We start from the raw sequence: 25424 nt of genomic DNA on the forward strand, positions 1-25424 counted from the left end.
TCGTTGATTATTCAGGAAAAAACACAAGTGCAACAGTTGTATGCTTTTATGATCATTATTAGTGTTGAGAACTGTTGCTCCTAAGAAAAATAATTTATAACTAAATTGAATCGGTGTAAAGAAGAATAAATTAAATAAATTTAATTGAATAACTAAAAATAAAATTTTTAAAAATTAAGAAATAAAAAACATATTAGATTTACTATTTATTTACTTAGTTGTCCCGTCTTACTAATGTACGTTTGATTATTTGTTTTCAAAAATAATTTATATGTTAAAGCATAAGTTTATTTATATTCAATTTATTATAAAATTTAATTATATAATAAACATGCATGTGCACTGCATAGACTAAAATATTAGTATAATTTAAATATTTTTAATTTAATAAATTTATTTTTTTAAAAGACTTAATTATGTTTTTAGTCATCAGAATTTAAGATATATATAAAATTTAAAACTTGTATTTTTAGTCTTCAAAATATAAAAAATATTATTATTTTAGTCTATCTATTCAAATGTCATTTATAATTATAGGTCGCAATAAATTCTTTTATTATTGTCATTGTGAACAAAAATATCACATTAAGTCAATTAATACTATATTATTATTTCAGTTTGTTATCGTCAATTATGTTATTAATGGTCATAGAAAATTATAACAATATTTTTAAAAAAATTACAAATACTAAAAGTATAAATTTTAAATTTGAGGACTAAAATAATAATTTTTATATTTTTTGAAACTAAAAACACATATATTTAAATTTGAAAGTCAAAAAAATTATATATAAGGACTAAGACAATATTTTTAACAGTATAAAGTCTACAAACACTACCATTAAATTTGAGGGATAAAAAGATAATTACCTTAAATTTAGATAATTAAAAATATAATTAAACCTTTTTAGAATAATATTTTTTATAATTTAAATATTTTATTTTTTTTATTAAACCTTTTTAGAATAATATTTTATTTAAATATATAATAATTTTTTGTTTTGTTTTATTGAAATCTCACTAACTTGAGTATTGGGAGCCTTACTGTTGATTGGGGATGGCAAAATAGGCTCTGACCCGTGGGCCGACTTGTTAGCCCGCCAAAAATTAGCGGACCGGGTCCAATATTTCAACCCGCCAAACTTGTCAGCCCGTTGGGCCAAATAGCGGGCTGGCCTGTCACAACCTGCCAACCTGCATATTTTAAATTTTTTATATTTAATTTTTTTTATTTTAATTTATTTATCTTATAATGGAGCTTCTAATGTTCTTGATAAAGTTGATTAATTGTGTTTGGACTTGTTTTGTGGACGATCAAAAATTTAGTTTATTAGTAATTTGTAAGTCTATAATTTGGTTTTGATTTTGGTGTAAGTGGACTAATTTCTATTTGATTTTGTTATAAGTTTGTAATTTTTTTTTGTTGAACATATATTATATATAAAATGTATTAGTTTTTAATTTCATATGATTATATTTATTTATTTCTAGCAGTTTTTTTTTTATTTGAACATAATTTTTTTTAATAATTTTTTTGTAATATTTTTTTGTGGTATGCGGGCTGGCCCGCCGACCCGCTAGCCCGTCCTTAGGCGGGGCGGGCTAGCTATCCCAACGTGTTTTTCTATTGACGGCCCAACCTAGGCTGGCCCATTTTTGACGGGCTATTGGCGGACCGGGCTGTGCTGACTCGATTTGCCACCCCTTCTGCTGATAGTGTTTAGGGAAGCAAAGTTCCCTTTGTTTTTGAATTTGAAATCGGGAGGGAATCCATGTTTGAAGTAGCAAGAGTCTATGGAATGATTTTCCTTATATATATATATATATATAATACACACATATATTCATCTTAATAATCACCAAGTGAACAAATAGTTTATCTTAAATCATGTCCATCAATGTTTAGTGTATGTCTCTCTTTCTCGATGCCTATTAAAATCCTAGAAAAAATATGAATTACTTGAATCATCAAAAGTTATTTATTATCTAATTAACCTGAGTCAAAAGTTATGTTAAAATTATTATTTTTTAAATTACTTAAATCACATATTCACACGATTTGATGATTCATGAATTATCCCACAAATGAATTAATAACATTTAGTTGAATACTATTAATGTAATATTTTCTTGTTGAGTACATAAAATTCAAACTTAAAATGTTTTTCAATGAGGACCACACATGTACTACTTAAGAAAAATCACAAGTTCTTAAGGTGTATTTAACAAGATTAGGGATGTTATTATTTTTTTTTTCTACCACTATTATTAAAAATAAAAGAAAAAATTACAAATATTTATGACAAACTTTGCATCTATTGACCAAACTTATACCATTTGACTTAATCCCTCGAAGTGAGGATTGACACACTTTTGTTTGTTGAATCATTTCTTCCCTTGACCATAAGTTGAATACCTCATCTTATATCACATATTATAATTGATTTAGCAAATTTCAAGAACTTAGAAAGTGTCCACACACCAACCAAATTTCAAACTATTATCATAGACTCATAAACAATGTACGATTCAAAGATGATAAAAAAAAATTCAAATGTTGAATTGGTCCTTGTCGCAACCCAAAATTTTTTTATCTTGCGACCTATGGTTTAGACATCCTTTCGAAAATCTCATCAATTAAGGAATGCCTGGACACCAGACTAATCCTTGATTAATGATTTTGAAAAATAGGTTCTTAGGAGTCGCCACTGATGTTTTACTCAAAACATTGGAAAAAGAAAAAGTTTTCGAAAGTCCAATAATGGCCTTGATAACCAAAATTGGGTTCGGGGGTCGGTTACGTGTAGGGAAGATATTAAGCACCCCTATAATGCCCTCAATCGATACCATTGTGATGAAGTTAGTATAGTAAGAATTAACAAGTTAAATATTTAATCTCCTTTATCAATAGTTATTTACATGCTTGAAATTGAAGTTACACAATTGATCCTGAAATGTCTACATGATTGCTTTTGTTATAACAATGTCTATTAAAGATGAAAAATAAAATAGAGAGAAGACTATTAAAGATCAGAAATAAAAGAGAGGAAAAGATTGATTGAAATACCTTGTAGCAAGCTTTGTTAGATCTTCCAAATATGGAAGTTCTAGGTGCTTTGTGACAACCTTTCACACTACAATATACCTCACAAATATCAAGAAATACAATAGGATGGAGAGAGAGAGAGAGAAATTTCGAGCTCAAAGGAGTTTTGTCTGAAATTTTCAGGTCCTGAAAACTGTGCCTGAGTCGTTTATTTATAGACATCAGAATTGACCAGAATGACTCGTTCCAGATTCGGAGCGACCCGTTTTGGATCTGTACGTTATGTGTTAATTTCGCATCTGCAACGGTCCGTTCTTAAACTATAACGGTCTGTTCTAGGGTTGAGTTTTACATGTAACTGCCTATGCTGAAATGACCTGTTTTAAACTAAGGTTTTAGGTTTTTTTAGTAACTTGGAATGGTTCGTTCCGATTTTGGAACAGCCCGTTCTGGGCTACTAAAAACAACTTTTTTGGGCTTCAAGCTTCCTTGTTGTCATGTCCGGTTGTTTCTATACTTGGGAGCTCCTTTTCATTGAATATGAAAGTCCATTTCTTTGTTTGTATGCTCCGGACAAAATTGGGTGTCTACAATCTCAAATTATATTACATTTTGAGAAGAAAAACTCTTTAATTTTATATAACTCCACAGTCTAAATATAAAAAAAAAATGTATCTAATTATTTGTTGTAATAACTATTTTAGGGTCCATATTATTCTTCTTGTTGTGATGTATTATTTTAATAATTAATTTTTGTTGAAGAATTTAATTTATCGCTTTAGTAAAGTGTTTTGGTCATTGTAATGAGATCTCTTTTTCCCAATCATAAATGCTTTTTCTTTTTGGTCAATGGAAGAGAGAAACTTGATGATTCTTGAGACCATTCTTGCAGGCCCAAAACACACTGGAAGTCCAATGAAAAGCCCGCTTGGTGATGTGTGGCAGCCAGAAGAACCATAATGGGGCCCACAACAACATGAACCTTAAACATCGATACGATCATTGCACGAGAATATCTAAAATCACTAAAAACTGAGCCCTCGAAACAAAAACACTTTCTAAAGAACCAATCCAACACACCCCTTGAACAAAACACATGTTCAGTAATTCTTCTCTCTCCAATTCCTTAGGCCACTTAACCAATTGGTCAAAAGTAATATAAAATAATAAAAAAAACAAAATCAAAAGAAAATTCAACGACAGAAAAATCGAACCCTGAGAAAAAGAAAGAACCTCGGCATTAAAAGTTCATCCAAATTAAAACAACGTGGGGGAGAAAATGGGATGCACACAACACACGCAGAGTGACCAGTGAGAGAAACAATTCATTTTTAGTTAATTAAAAAAAAAACAAAATTTAGAAACATAAACAAAAGAAAAAAAGCATTCTTCATTCGTTGGGTTTGAGTTTGTTTTGTTTTTTAGCTGGCCCTCCTGTTTGACACGAGCATCATCAATGATCACACCGTTCGTTCATAAAAGCGATAAAAAAAAAGAAAAAACAGATTAAGAATATTATTATAGTAAAGTAATTAATAACGAAAGGAAAATAAATATGAAAAGTGGTGAAGGTGTTGTAGTTATAGGAGTCATCAGCGACTGTTGTTTTTGGTTTAATATTTTTGTTTATGAATATGAATATCAATTACCACCCTTATTATTATTGATTTATTATATAATTTGGTTTGGATTTTGTTGTTTTATTCTTCATCTTCAATGTTCTTTCTTTTCAATTTATTTTTTCATCAGCGGATAATAATTGTGTGCCTTTCCATTCCTTGACTATCACGGAATTTTTGGTTTCTCGAAGAGAAATTTGGGATGACAAAAATAAATAAAAACAAAGAAACACCAAAATCGATTCTATTCTATTGCCCTAATTATTTTTTCTTTTTCTGGTCTGCGCTGGTTTCTTTTTGTGGCTTCGTTCTGGATTCCTAGGGTTTGAAGGGGGAAAAGAGGTTCGATCGCGATCGATGGAGGCCGAGGCGGAGAACGACGCCGTCAAGAGAGAGGAGAACAGCAACGAGAACGACAACAACAATGAAAGTAACAGCAAAATTGGAAATTCCAGTGAGGGTCTCAGCAAGCCCAAGCGCCAGATGAAGACACCGTTTCAGCTTGAGACGCTCGAGAAAGCTTATGCTGGTTCGTTAACGCTTCTTTTCTTTTGTCTTCTTCAATTTTTAGGTTTTTTCTTCACTCACTTTTTTGTTTTTTGTTTTTTGTTTTTGGTTAGTGGAGAATTACCCGTCGGAGGCGACGAGGGCGGAGTTGTCGGAGAAGTTGGGCTTGTCGGATCGGCAGTTGCAGATGTGGTTCTGTCACCGGCGTTTGAAGGACAAGAAGGACTTGCCGTCGAAGAAGCCGCGTAAGGCGGCGGCGTTGCCGGATTCTCCGCTGGCGGAGGAGCCCAGGCTTGGTCTGGAAGTGGGTACTGAATACGGATCCGGGTCGGGTTCAGGATCCAGCCCGTTTAACCGCTCGGAGTTGAGGAATGTGGTGCCTCGGGGCTACTATGAGTCGCCGCAGACTATAATGGAGCTTAGAGCAATTGCTTGTGTGGAGGCTCAGTTGGGGGAGCCATTGAGGGAACATGGACCCATTCTTGGAGTGGAGTTTGATCCTTTGCCGCCGGATGCATTTGGGGCACCATTAGGTATGTTCCTTGATTCTTTGACTTGTTCAATGGTTGTGTACTTGAGTTGAATTGAGTGAACTCTATCAATGTATGATGCTTTGTTTTCTATTTTACCTTCTGTTTGTATGTTTATGATGGCACGTGCAATTCAGCTCTTTACTGAACTTGTTTTGGATGCCTTGGTTATTGTTTTTCGTTGTACAGCTCTGCTTAGGTATTAAGCTGATTACAGAGTTTCTATTTTTCATATGTATGTCGTTTTTATTTTGTAAACTAGTTTCTTCGGTTTTCTGTTTTAGAGTATCATTGTAAGGAGGGATGAAAGTCTTTGTTTTTAGATTTGCTTGTCATCGGCTGATTTTTTCATCCTCGAAGTATTGTTAGAAGCATTATGTTATGAGTTGCTGATAAATAGTGAGTAAACTCACATTTTAATCCTCAATATTGTATCATTCACATTAGATGGTAGATGTTTATGGATAAGGGTTAGCATGAGTTATGTTTATTGAAGTTTTGGGACCAAAGGTGAAGTTTTAGTGAAGGGATTAAAATGACCAACACTTGCAATATTAGATAGCAAAGTGAGGGTTGACTTGATGAATAATTGTTTGTGACGGGTGCGTGTGCCTTTTATTTTTGACTGCTCACTAACTATTTTCTTTTGGTGCAGCTGTTACGGAACAACAGAAGCGGCCTAGTCTTGCCTATGATGGTAAAATATACGAAAGACATGATCATAGGACAAACAAGGTTAGCTTTTGTTATGGTATAACTACTTGGTGTTTTGGTCTGTAAGATTATAATAATAATAATGATAGGACACAGAATATTCATGAAAGGAAACAACTGCATATTACTACTGGAATTGAACCAAAAAATGAAATTCAATACAAGCACATTTCTCATCAACCAGAGCTCAAGGCACCTCGAGTCCTCTCTCAATAACAACTTTCCTCTAAAACACGCTGTCCACTCCAATCACTATAATTCTCCCTCCATAATAAATGTGGCACCTAGGCATACTCCTCCCTAACTTCCTTGCAAGCTCTCATTTCTGCTTTCTGGAATAAGCCTTCCAGACCATTGGTTTCATTGGACTTGGATCCAATAATTTATCTTTGTGGTCTTCATCCCAATTGTTGGGCCTAAGCCCAAGATTTAGTATCCCATTTTCCATCAAATTAGTCATGTATCGAGCTCTGGGTTATATTGATAACGCTTAATATTGTGTGGAGCGGCCATTGCGTAGTGTTTTCGTTATTGTGGCCCAGATTGTGGGTCACCGGGTCTGTTGCACACAATGGTGGTGCAATCTTGATGTGTGACAAAATTCCAATTTTACCCCTGCTCCAGTATAAAAATGACATTTAGCCTCGGTCAGACCGAAAAATATAAAACCCTAATCCCCCCTTCGTCAATGAATAAGACATTCCTCAGTTCTCTCTTTTTCTTCTCATCGAAGCACGTCTTCTGTCAGCCCAGCCATCTTTGCGAGAGATCACTGCATCTCAGGTCACTGTTAATGTGGTGTGGCCTTCACTTAGAAACAAAATAGGCCATGTCTTCTCTCTGTTGATCTGTTTACTTACCTTTGTACCTTCACTGTCTCCTGCCACTTTTCCATCATTTGGGAATTGATTATAATTTTGGAGCATTATTTATTTAACCAAGTATATAGTATTAATTGGTTATATTTATCAATTATGTATATGCATACAAAATTTTAAAGTAGTGTTTGTCTTGCTATGCTCTATCCTGCTATATAGCATTTCCAGTGCCAGTTGCTACACATTGGTGTCTGGAATTGATAACTATGATTGAGCTACATGTCAAAAGAAAACCCTTTTTTAATCATGATTGTGTGAATTAGTTATCAAGATTGGTGCCTTTTTAAATGCTTTTCCTTCATGTTGTATATAATGGTATTCCTTTTCTTATTATGTACTTTATGACTTCACATTTTTGTGAATGGCATGCTGGATCTATCAGCTCGAGTTGTGATATGGTGCATATTATTACTTTAATCTCTATCCTTTATTTGGATTTCTTTTGTGTAAAAGGAAGAGATTTAATGTAGATGTTTCGACTTGGGTATTCACTTGGTATGCTGTTTGATTCTTTATTCTAGTCATGGGTGTATTTTGTCCAATCTTTTCATGCCCATAATGTTTTTAAATGCTCTTTTAATACAAACAGTCTTTCCTCAGTTTCCTTTAGTAGTTTGTGAAAAAAGTTGGTATTATTTATGCATATTTACATTATACTTACTGTCCAAATCTTGCTGGTTGGTTGTTTTATATGATATTTTGATTTTAAATGGTCTCCATTTCAGACAATGGCAAGGACATTCCATGAATATCCTTTTCTTCCAAACCAGTCTGGCATTAGATCTGATGTTTTTGGACAACTGAACCTACCTCATTTACATGATCCAATTGAGGCTCCCACCAGAACTCCTTTTCCCCTTGGAAATGAACAGCAACCCAGAATTCATGCTCCCCAAGGTCATTCTTCTCGTGTTCGCCTTTTGTCTCAACAGGAAAAGCAAGTGATTCCCTACCCATCTCCTCCTCGAGATAATGATGGAGAACCCAAAAGGGAACCTCACACAAACATAACCAATACTGGAATGAACTCTCACTTTTCTGATCACCCAATTATTGGACAAGAAAATTCTTATGCCTTACCTGGTGGCCAAGTTAACCATAACGATGCAATATTGAGGATGGAGAGGAAACGGAAGGTATTAATTGAATTTGTACTTTTCCCTAATTATTGTTTGATGTCAGTTTCCTTAACTACGTTAATACAATATTTTTACGGAGGATGATATATATTGCTGACATTATTTATGAAGAGTGATGAAGCTAAAGTTGCTAAGGAAGTTGAAGCCTATGAAATGAGGATGCGAAAAGATCTTGAGAAGCAAGATAACCTCAGACGAAAGGTTTTATTAAAATGATTTTTGCCTGTCACTGTGCCACCATATGTTGTGTAGAATTTAAAAGGCATCCTCTTATCTTTAGCTTACCCATCTATTTTCCCTCTCCCCTTCAGAGTGAAGAGCGGTTGAGGAAAGAAATGGAAAGGCAAGATCGTGAAAGAAGGAAGGAAGAAGAGAGGTTGATACGTGAGAAACAACGAGAAGAGGAAAGATCAAAGCGTGAGCAAAGACGGGAAATGGAACGAAGGGAAAAATTATTGTTGAAAGAACATTTAAGAGTAAGTTTTTAAAGACTGTTGGTTTTAGCGTTCCTTTGAAAAATATTCAAACATCTGTGGATTTTTTATGTACCCTACTATCCTTTTTCTTGTGGTCTTTCTTTCAAAAGGCCGAGAAAAAGAGGCTAAAAGAAGAGATTCGCAAGGAGAAAGAGGAAGAGAGGAAGAAAGCTGCCCTTGAGAAGGCAAATGCTCGTAGAATGGCTAAAGAATCTATGGAGCTTATTGAGGATGAACAGTTGGAATTGATGGAGTTGGCCGCTGCAAGCAAGGGGCTTTCTTCTATTATTCATATTGATCTTGATGCTTTGCAAAACCTTGAATCATTTAGGGGTGAGCAATTATCATGATATTACTTTCAATAGTGTTTGGTAATTGGGTTCTGTTACTGATACATGTTGTACTGTAGATTCATTGTGTGTATTTCCACCCAAAAGTGTAAAGCTGAGAAAGCCATTTGCCATCCAACCCTGGATTAACTCAGAACAGAATGTTGGCAACCTTCTCATGGTATGTTGGTATTGTCACTCATTTATTGTTATATGGTAGGTTAATGTTGCTCTGAACCTGTTATCTCCAGTTCTGATACTGTCAATAGGGGAAAGGGGACTTTTACCCTTTCACAGTTTCTGACAGTGGTTTATGTCAGTTCATTCATGTTTTTTATTTGTTTTATATGTTTAATTGAGGATTCTGAATTTGAAGTTTGAAAGCTGTGGTCTGTTACTCTATTTCAGGTTTGGAAATTCTTGATTACTTTTGCTGATGTCCTTGAATTATGGCCTTTTACTATTGATGAGTTTGTACAGGCATTTCATGACTATGTGAGTAAATCTGGCCTTCCGTATTGATTTTGTGCTGCATATGAACTGCATTTTTGTGTACTCTTTGCTCATTATGTATGTTCAATTCTGTTAAGATAATTCTATAAGATATAGTTTAGATATACTAGTTTATCTTCTCCTAATTTCTAGTTTAGTTTCCTTAGTTAGTTTTATCTAAATCCCTAAACTTTAGGGATTGATTATGTTTTATGCCTATTTATTTTATTGTATCCATCAATTCAATAACATGAAAATTATTCAGATTCAAGTTGGTACCAGAGCATTCTGGTCCTGGTTTGGAAACCCTAACCCAGTTGCCACCAAGGCATCTAGGGTTTTTCGAATTTTGTCAGCGGTTGTCGGAGTTGACGCCGCCTGAGTGTTCAAAGGTCGCCGATCGGCCTTTCCGTCTCGAGCCGCCTCTAGAACGGTGTCTCACGCACTCTCACGTGCGGTTTTTGTCAGAAAACTCGCCGGCGCGTGGGGTTCACGCGACGCCCTCCAGGCCTCCGTTTGTGACGCCGTTTGCACCGTTGGACTCGCCGGCCCTCCCTCTTCTTGTTTTGACCCTTTTTAGGTTGTGGGTCACACTGTAGGTGGTCGTTTGGTTGTTGTTTGGATTTTCGTGGTTGTTTGGGTGCTGCCATGGAATTTCGAGACTGTTTGGTTGCTGTCTCGGAGGTCTTTTCGGATTGTTTGGAAGTGTTTTTTTTTTTTTTTGCTGTTCTTCTCCTTTTTCTCTTCATGGCAGAGATTTCCAAGAATGGCACACCCTCTTCTTTTATCCCTAGTTCAACTGACTGTGGAAGTCGAGGGCGTGGTCGAGGTCGTGTTCGTGGTAATGGGGGTAGAGGAAACCTCCATTGTACCTACTGCCAAAGTGGCTCAATCTCCGACTTCGGTTCTAGAAGTCAAGATTGAACCCAAGAGCAATCATCCAATCACATTATCTGCTGATGATTACAAAGAGTATCTTCAACTAAAGGCGACTAAACAGGCCCCTTCCTCCATCACTGTTGCTCATACTGGTAATTCTAGAGTCTGTCTCTCTCATTCTACGTCTATTGGACCTTGGGTTTTGGACTCCGGTGCTTCTGATCACCTAACTGGTAATGTCTCCCTTTTCCGTAACCTATCATCACCTAAAACTCCACATCATATCACTCTTGCAGATGGGTCAAAAGTCCAAGCCACTGGTATTGGTCAAATATCACCTCTTCCATCACTACCATTAAAATCTGTTTTACTAGTTCCTGGATGTCCTTTAATTTGATTTTTATAAGTAAGTTGACTCGGTCACTAAACTATGTCATAACCTTCATTTTTGATTCTTTCTTGATACAGGACCGGAGTACGGGACAGTCGATTGGAGCTGGATCTGAATCACATGGTCTCTACTACCTTCAGCCTTCTACCTCTACCATATGTGCATCTATTGAGTCTCCTGGTTTAATCCATCGTCGCCTGGGTCATCCAAGCTTGAATAAATTAAAGAAAATGGTACCTCATCTCTCACGGTTAGAATCTTTAGAGTGTGAGTCGTGTCAATTAGGAAAGCATGTTAGAGCTTCTTTTCCTAATAGTGTTAATACTCGAGCTATGTCTCCTTTTGATGTTATTCATTCTGATGTTTGGGGTCCTAGTCGTGTTCCTTCTCTTTTGGGGCATAGGTATTACGTCACCTTTATTGATGATTTTTCTAGATGTACTTGGATATTTTTCATGAAAAATCGTTCTGAGTTATTCAATATTTTCCTAAGTTTCTATTCGGAGATCAAAACTCAATTTGGCAAAGTAATTCGGATTTTACGAAGCGATAATGCTAAAGAATATTTTTCAGATTGCTTCAAATCATTTATGGCTTCTCATGGCATTCTACATCAATCTAGTTGCCCTCATACACCTCAACAAAATGGTGTAGCTGAGCGAAAACATAGACATATTGTGGACATTGCTCGTACTCTTTTATTGAATGCCAATGCACCCCCAAAGTTGTGGGGCGATGCTGTCCTCACTGCAGGGTATCTAATAAATCGAATGTCATCGTCTGTCTTGAATGATCAAGTACCTCATTCCCTATTATACCCATTGGAACCCCTTTACTCTGTTCATCCTCGTGTCTTTGGTTGTACTTGTTTTGTCCATGATCTTTTCTCAGGACGTGATAAGTTGTCTGCTCGGGCCATCAAATGTGTGTTCTTAGGATACTCCTGTGTCCAAAAGGGGTACCGTTGTTACTCTCCTGCTACGCATCGATTTTACACCAGTGCAGATGTCACTTTCTTTGAAGATACACCATATTTTATTGTCACAGATGTCTCTCCGGTTGACTCAGATCTCCTCTCTCAAGTATTGCCTATTCCTCATTTTGATCATAGTGTGCCTCCTACCACACCTGCTACTTTAGAGGCACCAGATCCTCGCGCACTACCAGGGTCTGACAATCCTCTACACCGATTTGGGATAACCTATGAGCGTCGATCACATACTGTTGTTCCTCCCAATGATTCTACAATTGAGCCATGTGATTCTACTCCTGCTTCAGTCTCCTCACCTACTCCGGCCCCACCTACCTCAGTTGACTTGCCCATTGCTCTTCGTAAGGGTAGTCGTTCTACTTGTAATCCTCATCCTATTTATAACTTTCTTTCATATCATCGTTTGTCTCCTACCTATTATGCTTTTGTCTCTGCTATTTCCTCTATTACCATTCCTAAGACAGTACAGGAGGCCTTAACCCATCCAGGATGGCGACAAGCAATGATTGATGAGATGACAGCTTTAGACTCCAACCACACTTGGGTACTTGTCCCACCTCCACCTGGAAAATCTGTTGTTGGTTGTCGGTGGGTATTTAATGTTAAAGTGGGCCCTAATGGACAAGTGGATAGATTGAAAGCTCGTCTTGTGGCTAAAGGATACACGCAAGTATATGGTTTGGATTACAGCGACACTTTCTCTCCAGTTGCAAAGATGGCCTCAGTTCGTCTCTTCCTAGCCATGGCTGCTATGAGGCATTGGCCTTTGTTTCAATTAGACATCAAAAATGCCTTCTTACATTGTGATTTGGAGGAGGAGATTTATATGGATCAACCTCCCGGGTTTGTTGCTAAAGGGGGGTCTGGTCTTGTATGTAAATTACAAAAGTCCTTGTATGGCCTCAAACAATCACCTCGTGCTTGGTTTGGTCGGTTTAGCAAAGTTATACAGGAATTTGGAATGATCCGCTGCGAGGCAAACCACTCTGTCTTCTTTAGACGCTCATTGACACATAGATTTATCTATCTTGTTGTTTATGTAGATGATATTGTGATTACAGGTGATGATTAGGAGGGCATCAAGGCTCTAAAGCAACATTTATTTAAACACTTTCAAACTAAGGATTTAGGTCCCCTACGTTATTTTCTTGGGATTGAGGTCGCTCAGTCAAAGTCCGGTATTGCTATTTCTCAGAGAAAATATGCCCTTGATATTCTAGAAGAGACCGGACTTATAGATTGTAAGCCAGTTGACACTCCCATGGATCCCAATGTGGAGCTTATGCCTAATCAGGGGGAGCCTTATCCTGACCCAGGGAGATATCAGAGATTAGTGGGAAAATTGAATTATCTCACCATGACCAGACCTGATATATCTTTTCCTGTGAGTGTTGTAAGTCAGTTTCTTAACTCTCCCTGTGAGAGTCATTGGCTTGCAGTTGTTCGAATCCTTAGATACATCAAAAGATCTCCAGGAAAAGGACTTGTTTACAATGATAGAGGACATACAGACATTGTTGGATATTCAGATGCAGATTGGGCAGGTGATGCAAGTGATAGACGATCAACATCAGGCTATTGTGTCTTCATGGGTGGTAATCTTGTCTCATGGAAGAGTAAAAAGCAAAGTGTTGTTGCACGATCAAGTACAGAAGCAGAATACCGTGCTATGGCTCACACCACATGTGAACTCTTGTGGCTAAAATTCTTAATTCAAGAGTTGCAGTTTTGCAAGGTTGGTCATATGGAACTAGTTTGTGATAACCAGTCAGCTTTATACCTCTCCTCTAATCCAGTTTTTCATGAAAGAACAAAGCATATAGAGGTTGACTGCCATTTCATCAGAGAAAAGATCCTCTCCGGTATCATCAAGACCTCCTCAGTTTGCTCCAAGGATCAACTTGCAGATATCTTCACTAAATCTTTACGAGGTCCTAGGATAACATATATATGTAACAAGCTAGATGCATATGATATATATGCTCCAGCTTGAGGGGGAGTGTTAAGATAATTCTATAAGATATAGTTTAGATATACTAGTTTATCCTCTCCTAATTTCTAGTTTAGTTTCCTTAGTTAGTTTTATCTAAATCCCTAAACTTTAGGGATTGATTATGTTTTATGCCTATTTATTTTATTGTATCCATCAATTCAATAACATGAAAATTATTCAGATTCAAGTAATTCAAACCATTTCGATTGCAGGATTCTAGATTGTTGGGTGAGATACATGTTGCTCTGCTCAAGGTGATAATAAAAGACATTGAAGATGTTGCAAGGACACCTTCTACAGGAATAGGGATGAACCAGAATGGAGCCGCTAATCCCGGAGGTGGGCATCCATTGATTGTGGAAGGAGTAAGTTGAAATGTATCTTAAATTTTATCTTTCCTTTTAAGACAAATAATAGATTTATCCTAGACTGTTGACTCTGACAATGTTGTGTTTGTTATGTTTTAGGCATATGCATGGGGCTTTGATATACGAAATTGGCAGAAGAACTTGAATCAGTTGACATGGCCTGAAATTTTCCGGCAGTTAGTACTATCTGCAGGATTAGGACCGCAGCTGAAGAAAAGAAATATTACATGGTCCTATGCAATTGATAAAGACGAGGTTCATTTTCTTTATTTTTTGTATTAGTTTCAGCTCAGATTCCTATGTTAACTGAAGACTGCCATATTTTGCTGCCTATAGTCTGAAACATATTTTGTGATATCATCTCAGTTCACTGGATCTGTATAAAGCTTTTTGTTGCCATTGAATACTTTTTCTGAGGATTTATGATTTTGCACACATTTTAAATTAACAATGTATAATTTGGTCTTACTTTTCTGCCTTTGATTTGGTGGTTCAAAATGTATTTATAACTCCAGGGAAAAAGTTGCGAAGATATCATTTCTACACTCCGTAATGGTTCAGCAGCTGAAAGTGCCGTGGCCAAAATGCAAGAGAGAGGTCTGTTAGCTCCTCGAAGATCAAGGCACAGGTTAACTCCTGGAACAGTTAAATTTGCAGCTTTTCATGTTCTCTCACTTGAGGGTAGTAAGGGTTTGACAGTACTAGAGCTTGCAGATAAAATCCAGGTGAATGGTTTACCTTTGTATTAACTGTAATTATAAAGTGCTTTCCGAAAAACTGACATTTGTTTTTATGTCTCTTTTGCTGTCAGAAATCTGGTCTTCGGGACTTGACAACCAGCAAGACACCTGAAGCATCAATTTCTGTTGCTTTGACAAGAGACACTAAATTGTTTGAAAGAATAGCTCCATCAACATATTGTGTACGGACTGCTTTCAGGAAGAATCCTTCTGATGCTGAGAACATTCTTTCAGAAGCAAGAAAGAAAATTCAAATATTTGAAAATGGGTTTCTAGCTGGTGAAGATGCTGATGATGTTGAGAGAGAAGATGAATCAGAAAGTGATGAAGTTGACGAGGATCCTGAAGATGATGATTTAGTAAATCCTTCAAGTGCAAACCAAAATTCTGAACAGTATGTTGACACAAACATTTGCTCATCAAATGGAAAAGAAAATTTGGGTCACAATGTAGATCTTATTCAAAATGAGTTTGATACGGATCTACCTTGTTTTCTTAAGAATGTTTCTACAGATGCTGATTGTCTCAGTTCTGTCACTCGACAACCTGTTGCTTGTGAAGATTTAAATGCTGGAAATCTTGTTCAAGATAATATGGAAATTGATGAAAGCAAATCAGGAGAGTCCTGGATTCTAGGGCTTGCTGAAGGAGAATATTCTGATCTCAGTGTAGAGGAGCGTCTAAATGCTCTTGTCGTGTTGGTTGGTGTAGCAAATGAAGGAAATTCAATCCGTGTTGTTCTTGAGGTGAATTCTTTTCTGTGTAATGAATACCTTGTGTTTAGTTTTGTTTAGTTTTTAAGTTGACATGGAGAGTTTTTTAGGATCGACTGGAATCAGCAAATGCTCTGAAGAAACAAATGTGGGCAGAAGCACAGATAGATAAAGTTCGTCTGAAAGATGATATTATTGGTAAATCAGATTTTCCATCACTTACTGGGAATAAGGTTGAAACACAATACACATATCCAGCTGTGGGGGACAACCAAAGCCCAATGCTTGACATTAATATTAACAATATTAATAATGAAGCATCACCCAGCACTGCAGAAAACCAAAAGGGAGCTCCTGTTTCACAGAACATGCCTATGGAGAAGTCCTCGTCAATTCAAGATCTTGGCACGGGTACTTGTGCAGACATCCCTCATACTCAGGTACCTGCACAATATTCAAAAAGATCACGTTCACAGTTGAAATCTTATATTGCCCACATGGCAGAGGAGATGTATGTTTACAGGTCTTTACCCCTTGGCCAAGATCGCAGACGAAATCGATATTGGCAGTTTGTTGCTTCTGCTTCCAGCAATGATCCTGGTTCTGGCAGGATCTTTGTTGAATATCATGATGGGAAGTGGAGGCTTATTGATTCTGAAGAGGTAAATTGTTTATTCTATACTTAAGCTTATCGACTAAATTGTACATTGATTTTGACATGTTTATTATATTTCAGTGTCGGTGCATGCTTTAATGTCATGTATGTTAGGACACAACAAGTCTCCTTTTACTTTTAGACATTCTAATTCCTAAGATACTTTTCCCCTAAATTTAATTTTTTCCCATCAATATCCGATCATTAGAATGAGTATAGCATCTAACTTTTAGACATTTGCCCCATCCTTATTATATTCATGGAATCATGGTAACTCTTTTGTATATCTTTTAACCTTTTATCAAAGTTCCTTTTTTCTTTACCAACAATTTATTGATACTGCCATGGGAATATTATTGAATTTGTGATTCATTTAAATCTTTAGGTGCCAATTTTGTGTAAAAATTAATTACTTTATTTTTTTTTTGTCATAGTTGTTACAATATTATTTATTCTACTATTGCAATGCAGGCCTTTGATGCTCTTTTGACGTCATTGGATTCTCGCGGGATCAGGGAATCTCATTTGCGCTTGATGTTGCAAAAGATTGAGAATTCCTTTAAAGAAAATGTTCGAAAGAAGAACGCACGATGTGCCAAGAATGGAAGCAGAGGCGAAGTTTCTGTTAAAATTGAAGCTAATGAAACATATTCTATCCCTGACCACAATGCTGGATCCGAAAGTCCTAGCAGTACCCTTCATGACTTGAACCCTGATACATCTGAAACTTCATCATCCTTCAAAATTGAGCTTGGGAAAACTGAGTGTGAGAAGAAATCTGCCTGGAGAAGATATCAAGATTTTCAGAAGTGGTTGTGGAAAGAATGCTATAATTCATCAGTTTTATGTGCAATGAAATATGGGATAAAGAGATGCAAACCTCAGATGGACATTTGTGATGCCTGCCTCAATCCTTATTTTGTTGAAGACTCCCATTGCAATTCCTGCCACCGGACTTTTCCCTCGAATACTGGATTTAATTTTTCTAAACATGCATTTCAGTGTCGTGATAAGTTATCCAAAGATGATTGTTTTTTGGAATATTCGCTTCCCTTGCGAACAAGATTACTTAAGGTCCTGTTGGCTTTTATGGAGGTGAGTTGATGGTAACTCTGCTTTCACCTTCTATCAAAATTTAAAATGGTATTTTGTGCCCTCTGATAGTTTGACTTTTGAGGAGTATATTGTATTCACATGTTGATTTACAGGTATCTGTTCTATCTGAAGCATTTGGAACAAGTTGGACTGATGATATGAGGAAGCACTGGGGTGTAAAGTTGAGCAAATCATCTTCTGTTGAGGAACTTTTACAGGTTTTGCATGCCCTTTCAATTCTTAAAAGTTCTTGCTTCTATATCTCTGCATTAGATGCCTGCTCAGACGTAAGTAAATTAAACAATCTATTTTTGCAGATATTGACCCTATTTGAGAGAGCAATATGGCGAGATTTTCTGTCATCGAACTTCTCTACGACAGATGAATTGTTGGGATTAAGCAGTATGTCAGAAAGCTTTGTGCAGGCTTCAACTGATCCTGAATCTGTTGCTGTGCTTCCATGGGTTCCACTAACCACTGCAGCTTTGTCTCTCAGGCTTTTTGAGATTGATTCATCCATCAGCTACGGAAAGTTTGAGGAACATGAGCCTTGTGAGGAGAAAGAAGCAAGAGAATACATAGTGAGTCTCATTTTTCCTTTATAGTAGAGTGCTTTTAGTCTTAAATAGCAGGGTTCGATGTTATCATAAACAGTGCTGCAACTTTCCATTTTTATCTGAAAATGCTGAGGCTGAGCTATTGCGCATCCAAACGACTAAGCAGATTAGATGTCAAGTTCCTCTTGAATTTATGTTCCTTTTTTCATGTTTTGGACCGAATCTTTATTTGGAAATTTCTCATGATATTTAATAGAAACATTAATGCATCTAACTTGCTATTTGCAGAAGCTTCCATCGAGATATGCTCACACAAAATCTAATAGGGAGGTTGAACCAGCAGAATTTGACCATATTGAATTCACTAAAGATAAATCTGTTCATAAGAAAATTGTACGAAGTGGCAATAAACGTGGACGGGGGGCTAGTGAACAAGGTCGGGGTAAAAAGCTGGCTAAAAGAGTGTACAATTCCAAACGTGATGGTGGACGCAAGAATGCTAAGGTCACTGAGAATCTAAGTCACAAATTAAAACATCAGGCACGAAGAACACAAGGACAAGGTGCTGGGCGAGGTCGGTCTGTAAGGAAACCGAGAGTGGGAAAGAGAGCTGTTGAAGATTTGTTGCTGGGTCATACGACAGCCAGTCATAGCTCCAGGATTGATAGGGAACCGTTGAGAAACTTCGATGAGGAATGGGATGGCGAAAAGGCAAGTCCCATGACTCCTGTACACATTGGGGTTGTTGACAATAGTAACAGTGCTGAAGAGGTGGAATCTGATGACGACAATGCTCAAGCTGTGGAATATGATCAAGGAAACTGGGAAGTAGGTTTTAATGGTGTTCCCTCCAACAGATGGAGTAGGGATTTGGTTGGAATGAGTGACGAAGATGTGGATGCTTTTGAAGATGATAATGACAATGAGAATGGCATCGAAGAGAATGAATTGGAGGATTCAGAGGCAGATGTTATGAGTGAGGGTTCAGATGGGATAGCAAATAGGGTAGTAAATGTTGGAGGGTCAGACTCGGCTTTGTCTGAAGATTCTTCTGATTAGAACATCCATTTTTAATCGCTCAATGAAGGGATTTGCACCTGAAGCTGCATTACATTTTTTATATTGCAGCTATACAAAATACATGAGCTCCAAGTCATGTCTTGACTTGAAGTGGTTATGGGTTTAGTAGATTTAGTGTATATTATCCATGCAAAATGGAGCCTTGTATTTTTTAAGCATCGTGAAGCAGAGGGCCTTGTAGCCAGCCTCATTTTGTTTTTGTATTTTTCTCCAGCAAAGGAACCACAGCTCATGCCACTGTCACACCACCTCCAAATGGGCTTGAAAACCCGAAAAACTCCGCAACAATGTCGTATATTTCTTGGTTTGAACCTGAATGTTGTTGGGCCATTCCCAGTTTGGAAGAATGTTGGCCCACCAGTATTTGGAGGTGGCACTTGTGACTTGCCCTTTAAGCCCTTCTTCTCCGTATTGATCAAAAATTGTCCTCTTTTGAGGATCACTCAAAACCTGTATCAAACCAATACACTGATTTAGATTCTTTATTTCTGCAAATAAATATAAAAGGTGTTAAATATACTCTTAGTCCTACAAATAAGACAATGTTAGCTTTTAATTCTTCAAAAATAAATCATTTCCTTCTTAATTTCTCTTATATGAATATGTGTAATATATGGTTTTTAATTTCATAGAAGAGACTAAAAGTTTTCAATTTTTCTTTTGTGAAAGACAAACATACATCAATAAATAAAAATTATCTTATTTAGAGGACTACAAACAATAATCTACATAAACAAGTTAATCCATAGTCCTAATCTAAAGAGAACAAACTTTAATGATAACCTCGTAGGCTTCAGATATCTGTTTGAACTTAGTCTCTTAGTCTCAGACTCCTTCTTATTGGTTGGATTCTTGTCAGGGTGCCATTTCATGGCAAGCTTTCTGTAAGCTTTCTTCAACTCTTAATCGGTGGCATTCTTGTCAACCTGCAAAATCTTATAGTACTCCACACCCATGTTCCTTCACTGTGGAGTGGTTGGAACGATTCAATCACATTTCAATACACTGAATAGTGAATAAAATATTAACAGTAGAGATTAGAGAATGAGAATGAAATAGATTTGTCTAGAAATAGAAGGACACCAACAAAACCAGATGAATGTAGGACCTTCGGTGGCATTTTTGGGCGACCTTTATATTAAGGTGCCACCTGTATTTTAATGGACCTACACCTATTTGCTTACTTCTACAGTAAATAAATGCACGAAATTAAAATAATCAGCATGGCTGATGGCTTCTTGTTTTTGAGTTTAATCCATCCCAAATAAGTGTTTACTGATGTTATTGACTCAACTAGTCCAATAATTCACAAGAGGGTCCACTTGTGGCCACGAGTTTCATAATCTTGAAGAGATAATTTTAGAGTAGTAATTAAGGGTTGTAATCATCATGATCCTTCAATTCCGTTGTCCAATTCTCATCAACATACATCACCAAAAAGAAATTATTGTGTTTCGTGAAAAAAAAAGTCTCAAATTACTTTTTCTCCAGGATTTTATCATACATATGTATAATAACTTTAGTTCAGCAATCAGCATAGAACATGTACATTCATTCATACATATATATATATGTACGCCTCTGTAGCTATGAAGATAGTATAACTCTTTCCTTTCTTTTCAATTCAATTTCCATTGTGCAATAAAATCACATTGCATCTTGCTAAAATTATCTTCGATTATTTGAAGACGTTAATTAAAATTAAACTTCATATATTAAAATTTCATTGTCAAAACTAGTTTGTCTGTTTTTTCCTCACTGACTTGAGATTATAATGAACTAACTTACAATCTGTGACTGCATGGAGTAATTTTTTTAGGATTATAAAATGTTCATAAGATAGTTTCGGTTATCCTAGAGAATTTGTGATTGTCACATAACTTTTGAAGGATAATAATGCTCTAAAATGCATCCGGAATATCATCTTGCAGGAAACCTAGTTAGAGTCCATATGAATTAATTTTAATTTAATTTTAGTCGGTGACTCGCTGCTAAACACATCTCAACGCATTAAGAAAAATAAAAGTTCCATTCCATCGAATAACCTACACAAATTTCAGCCTCATCCCACAAATAAAAGTTCCGCATTAAGTCCTCAAATTAATGATTTTTGCATCATTTGCACCAAACTATTTTGACTGTAATGTAACGATCAATAGCTACATGAGTTCTTTTACTATAGAATAAAAGGTTAGTTGAGGTAGTTGGAGTCAACTACTTAAAGTTAACTTGTCTAGGCAAAAAGTCATTTTATCTTAAGGTGCTGAAAGTTGTTTTAAAATAGTGCAATGTTTTATTATTTTCATATTATTTTGTAATGACAATGTCCCCAAAATTAACTCCAAATCGTTATAATAATGCTTTAATTTAGAATATATTCCTTATCAATCAAACTATTATCGGCATAGCCTATTCAGTATGGGTTGGTGTCTGTCCAACAATAAAACATCATCAGGGTCTTAAAAAAATGTTCTTGTGATTATCAATAGCACACATGGCAAATGAATCTAGAACTTGAAACATTGAATTTTTAAATTATAATTACCTGCTTCCCAAAAAAATCTTATACTATTGCATAGTGGCATTTACGACACAAACTGATTCAAATAATTTTATGTTAAAACTATTGTGTGTATCGCACGCTGTTTTGTTATGTATTCGTAATTGGGAAACAATATATGTGTTTTTTACACGTTGATATATATTAAGGGGGTGTATTGGTTTAAGATTTTATAAGATTTTAAAAGATTTTTTTTTAGTAAAAAATTTTATTGGTATTCAATCAGGATTTTATGTCACTTCAAAATAATTTAGTGGTATTCAATCTGAATTTTCAAGATATTTTAAAGAGTTCATTAAAATTTATTGGTATTCATTTGAAACTTTTTACAACTTAAAAATAATTCATTGATATTAAAAAATACAGGAATTTTAAAGGATTGTTATATTAGAGGGATTTTGAAGGAATTTTTTAGTGGATAAATACCAAATTTATAAAACAATTCCATCCAAACCTATGAAATTTTGGAGGATGGTTTGAAGTGACTTTTCAAGTACTTTAAGAATTTTCAAGTTAGTTTTTTTATCTCTTTTTTTTCTATGCTGATGTCTCCTCCATTTTTTTCTCTTGCTAATAATATTGCACTACTGTTCATTTATAATATTATATTATTATTCTTATTCCGTTCTCCTATTTGGTGAAACTTCTATACATAAGTGATAGTGTCATTGACTTGCTCTATTTTTCTCTCCGCTCTCTTTAATTGACTTGCTCTATTAAGTTGAGATTGTTCCTCAGTTATATAACATAGAAAACACTTGAAAATTCAACTTTTAAGTAATAATTTTTTTATAACATGCGTCAAGAAAAGGGAAAAGTGAAAGATAAAATTGATATTATGATCTCTATAATAGACTGTAGATATTTTTTAATCAATTTAGATTTATTAGAACAATATATATATATATATATATATATATATATATAATGAATTTGAGTTAGGGTTTCTGGGAATAGAATGAGATAAAAATGGATCTTAGTTGAGGGAAGAATCCTCTAAGCACAAAAATTGCAATCTCTCTCTCTTGAATTTGTTACTGTTATTCTCCTCCTTTTTTGACTCAACAATTATTTTTTCTTTTTTTTGCTATGAATTTTATTTTTTTAATTTTTATATTAAGAAATTAGGGTTTTTTATATTTTAAAAAAGAAAATTAACATAAGACATTACAATATCTTAAAATTCAATATTAAAATATATTTTTTCATGAGTGAATAATTGAAAGCAATTAAAAAATAAAAAAAAATATTTTATATTTATAACAAATTTCATATATTTTTTTTTCTCCTAGTTGATGTTTGTAAATTTCTAAGATATTTTAAATGAATAAAATTGTATAAAAGACAAATTTTCACTCATATCAATATAAAATGAAGGGACACATTTAGTTATAAGAGAGTAGGGTAACTGTCCCACTATTTTTTTAATTATTTAGATATTTATAAATTAAATATTTTAAATCACAAATTAAAAAAAATTGAAATGTTGTTTAGAATAATTTTTAGCATGTGCAGCACTGCATAACTTTCTTCGTAAAGAATGTCATTCTGATGAATTTTCAATTGGAGTGGTAGATGAATCTTCATCTTCAACATTACCGGTTAATGAAAAACATAATTTTGAGCCTATTGTTAAAACTCAGGAGCAAGAGCGAAAAAATGTTAATGCTTGGAGGACTAGTATAGCTATATATGTGGGTAATGCTATTTAGAATGACATGATATTATGGAGAATTATTATTATTTATCCGGACATTGTTATTATTTTTTTTCTCTTTGACTTTTTTTAAATTTGAATGTATGAAAAAAAATCTTAAACTTTTATCGTATTTGCAAATTTCACAAAGTCCCACAGAATCCATTAAAGTCATAACTTAAAAGTCTTACATAATCTATTAAAATCCTGATTGAAAGTCTTGCGGAATCCTTCAAAATCTAGCGTAAATGACATGATATAAGAATATTTTCTTCTAAATTTTTGGATTCTAGCGTAAATGACATGATATAAGAATTGTTTTCATACAAAAACTATAATAAAAAAAGCGAGTTCTTAACAAAAAAAAAATGATTATAATAATTTTGACATGTAAATTTTGAAATATATTATTAATCAAAATAGAAAAATAAATAATTATTGTACATAAAATTTAAAGATTATTTGAATAATAATCTTAATTAAAAAATTGCATAATTATTTTGTAGTTTAAAGAAAAGTAACTACCAAAATAAAAAACATGTATAATATAGTTAAAATTATATATTTTTTTTTATAATTTAGATAATTTTTTAACAATTAAATTAGACTTTACATTTTTAAAAATTATAAATGTAATTTTAATGAAAAATAATTTTGTAATTTGAACATAATTTATATCATATCCTTTTAGTCACAACTATACAAGACATACATTATAAAAATGTCATTGAGTTTGTTAACTTGGTATGCATAAAACATTAGACATGATTAAAGTTTATCCTACTCTTATATTATAATCATATACTGACCACCATATGGACCTTAATACATATACATTATGTTGGTATTATGACTTTAAAGTCAATAAATTTACACTAAAAAAATTCATTATCAATACAATTTTTTTTTCTATTCATCCAAATTGCAAACCAAGCGAAAATTATACATGATATAAGCTTGCTGAGAGGTGCTGCGGTACATACTCAGAAGACAGAAGTCGGAAATGAAGAAAGAAACTTTGGTGGTTCAATCAGAATTAGGGATGGGCTATGAGCAAGCAATTATAACTAGAACAGGGATAAACCCGAACTGAACATACTGGGCTTTACTATTTAAAAGAAGTTGGACAAAGCCTGTATGTCATATAAGCAAACATTGGGGGAACCCAATCAGTTCTTTCTTTTCGGCCTGCGGTTGTACAGTTCAAATACCGATTCTTAAATGGGATTTAATGGTGAAAAAAAAAAAAAGAATCTATTTTTAAAAAATAGAAACTTTTAATCCAGACATTTCAGAGCACTGCCCATTCGGCCAACCTATTACCAACTGGTACAGTCCTTGCTTTCCAACTTCTGTCCCCAATCTTCACAAATATTGGCAACTGTGACTCTGTCAGCAAGGTCATGACTGCTGCACTTGTATCTCTCTGCGGTGCCTCGTGCTTCTTGCTGTGTTTAACTGATAGCTTCAGAGACAACAAGCGGAACATCTGTTATGGGTTAGCCACCCTCAGGGGCTTGTGGGTCATTGATGGATCAACCACCCTTCCACCTCAACTTTCTGCAAAATATCGCCTAAAGTTTATAGATTTCATGCATGCAGTAATGTCAGTTTTGGTATTTGCAGCAATTGCATTGTTTGATCAGAATGTGGTGAACTGCTTCTTTCCAGCACCGTCAAATGAGACACAGGAAATCCTCACAGCATTACCAGTGGGTATTGGCGTTTTCAGCGGCATGTTCTTTGTTACATTTCCTACCCAGAGACATGGAATTGGCTTCCCCCTTTCAACAAATTAATTGTCAAATTCTCGTTTGTACTCATCTTTGTTACCGATTTAAATAATTTAATTGATCAAGTCTTGTGTTTGGAACAAATTACATCAAAACTCATTATTTAAATCGTATATTATTCAATTTAATTTTTTCCCCAATACCTTCGTTTAATGTATTGAAATCTAAACCTAACTTAAACTT

General features: G+C 35.0%; 1 protein-coding gene and 1 non-coding gene across 4 annotated transcripts; both read left to right on the top strand.

Annotated features, from left to right (window-relative positions):
- Window positions 1–4318: 4318 nt before the first annotated feature.
- On the top strand, window positions 4319–19711 carry LOC109811536 (homeobox-DDT domain protein RLT1). Of its 3 annotated transcripts, XM_083066397.1 has the most exons (20): window positions 4319–5194; window positions 5286–5705; window positions 6358–6437; window positions 8020–8430; window positions 8545–8634; window positions 8745–8909; window positions 9020–9242; window positions 9319–9419; window positions 9647–9733; window positions 11078–11233; window positions 14197–14349; window positions 14452–14607; window positions 14868–15077; window positions 15164–15838; window positions 15916–16467; window positions 16932–17555; window positions 17669–17773; window positions 17873–17957; window positions 18052–18136; window positions 18401–18542. In XM_083066397.1, coding segments are annotated over exons 1-20 (4551 nt in total). In that variant the 5' UTR covers window positions 4319–5022; the 3' UTR covers window positions 18402–18542. The 3 variants fall into 3 exon arrangements, with proteins under 3 accessions (XP_082922523.1, XP_082922514.1, XP_082922516.1); XM_083066388.1 differs by having other exon boundaries at window positions 4325–5194; window positions 17873–18136; window positions 18401–19711; XM_083066390.1 differs by lacking the exon at window positions 11078–11233 and having other exon boundaries at window positions 4327–5194; window positions 17873–18136; window positions 18401–19711.
- LOC109811540 (protein DMP4) lies at window positions 19289–25381 on the top strand. Its single transcript, XR_014432714.1, has 2 exons — window positions 19289–19600; window positions 24720–25381. It is a non-coding gene; the product is annotated as a protein DMP4 (transcript).
- Window positions 25382–25424: the final 43 nt, after the last annotated feature.

Source organism: Cajanus cajan, chromosome 1 (genome assembly GCF_000230855.2).
Source record: "Cajanus cajan strain Asha chromosome 1, NIPB_CcT2T_4, whole genome shotgun sequence".
Classification (NCBI taxonomy): Eukaryota; Viridiplantae; Streptophyta; class Magnoliopsida; order Fabales; family Fabaceae; genus Cajanus; species Cajanus cajan.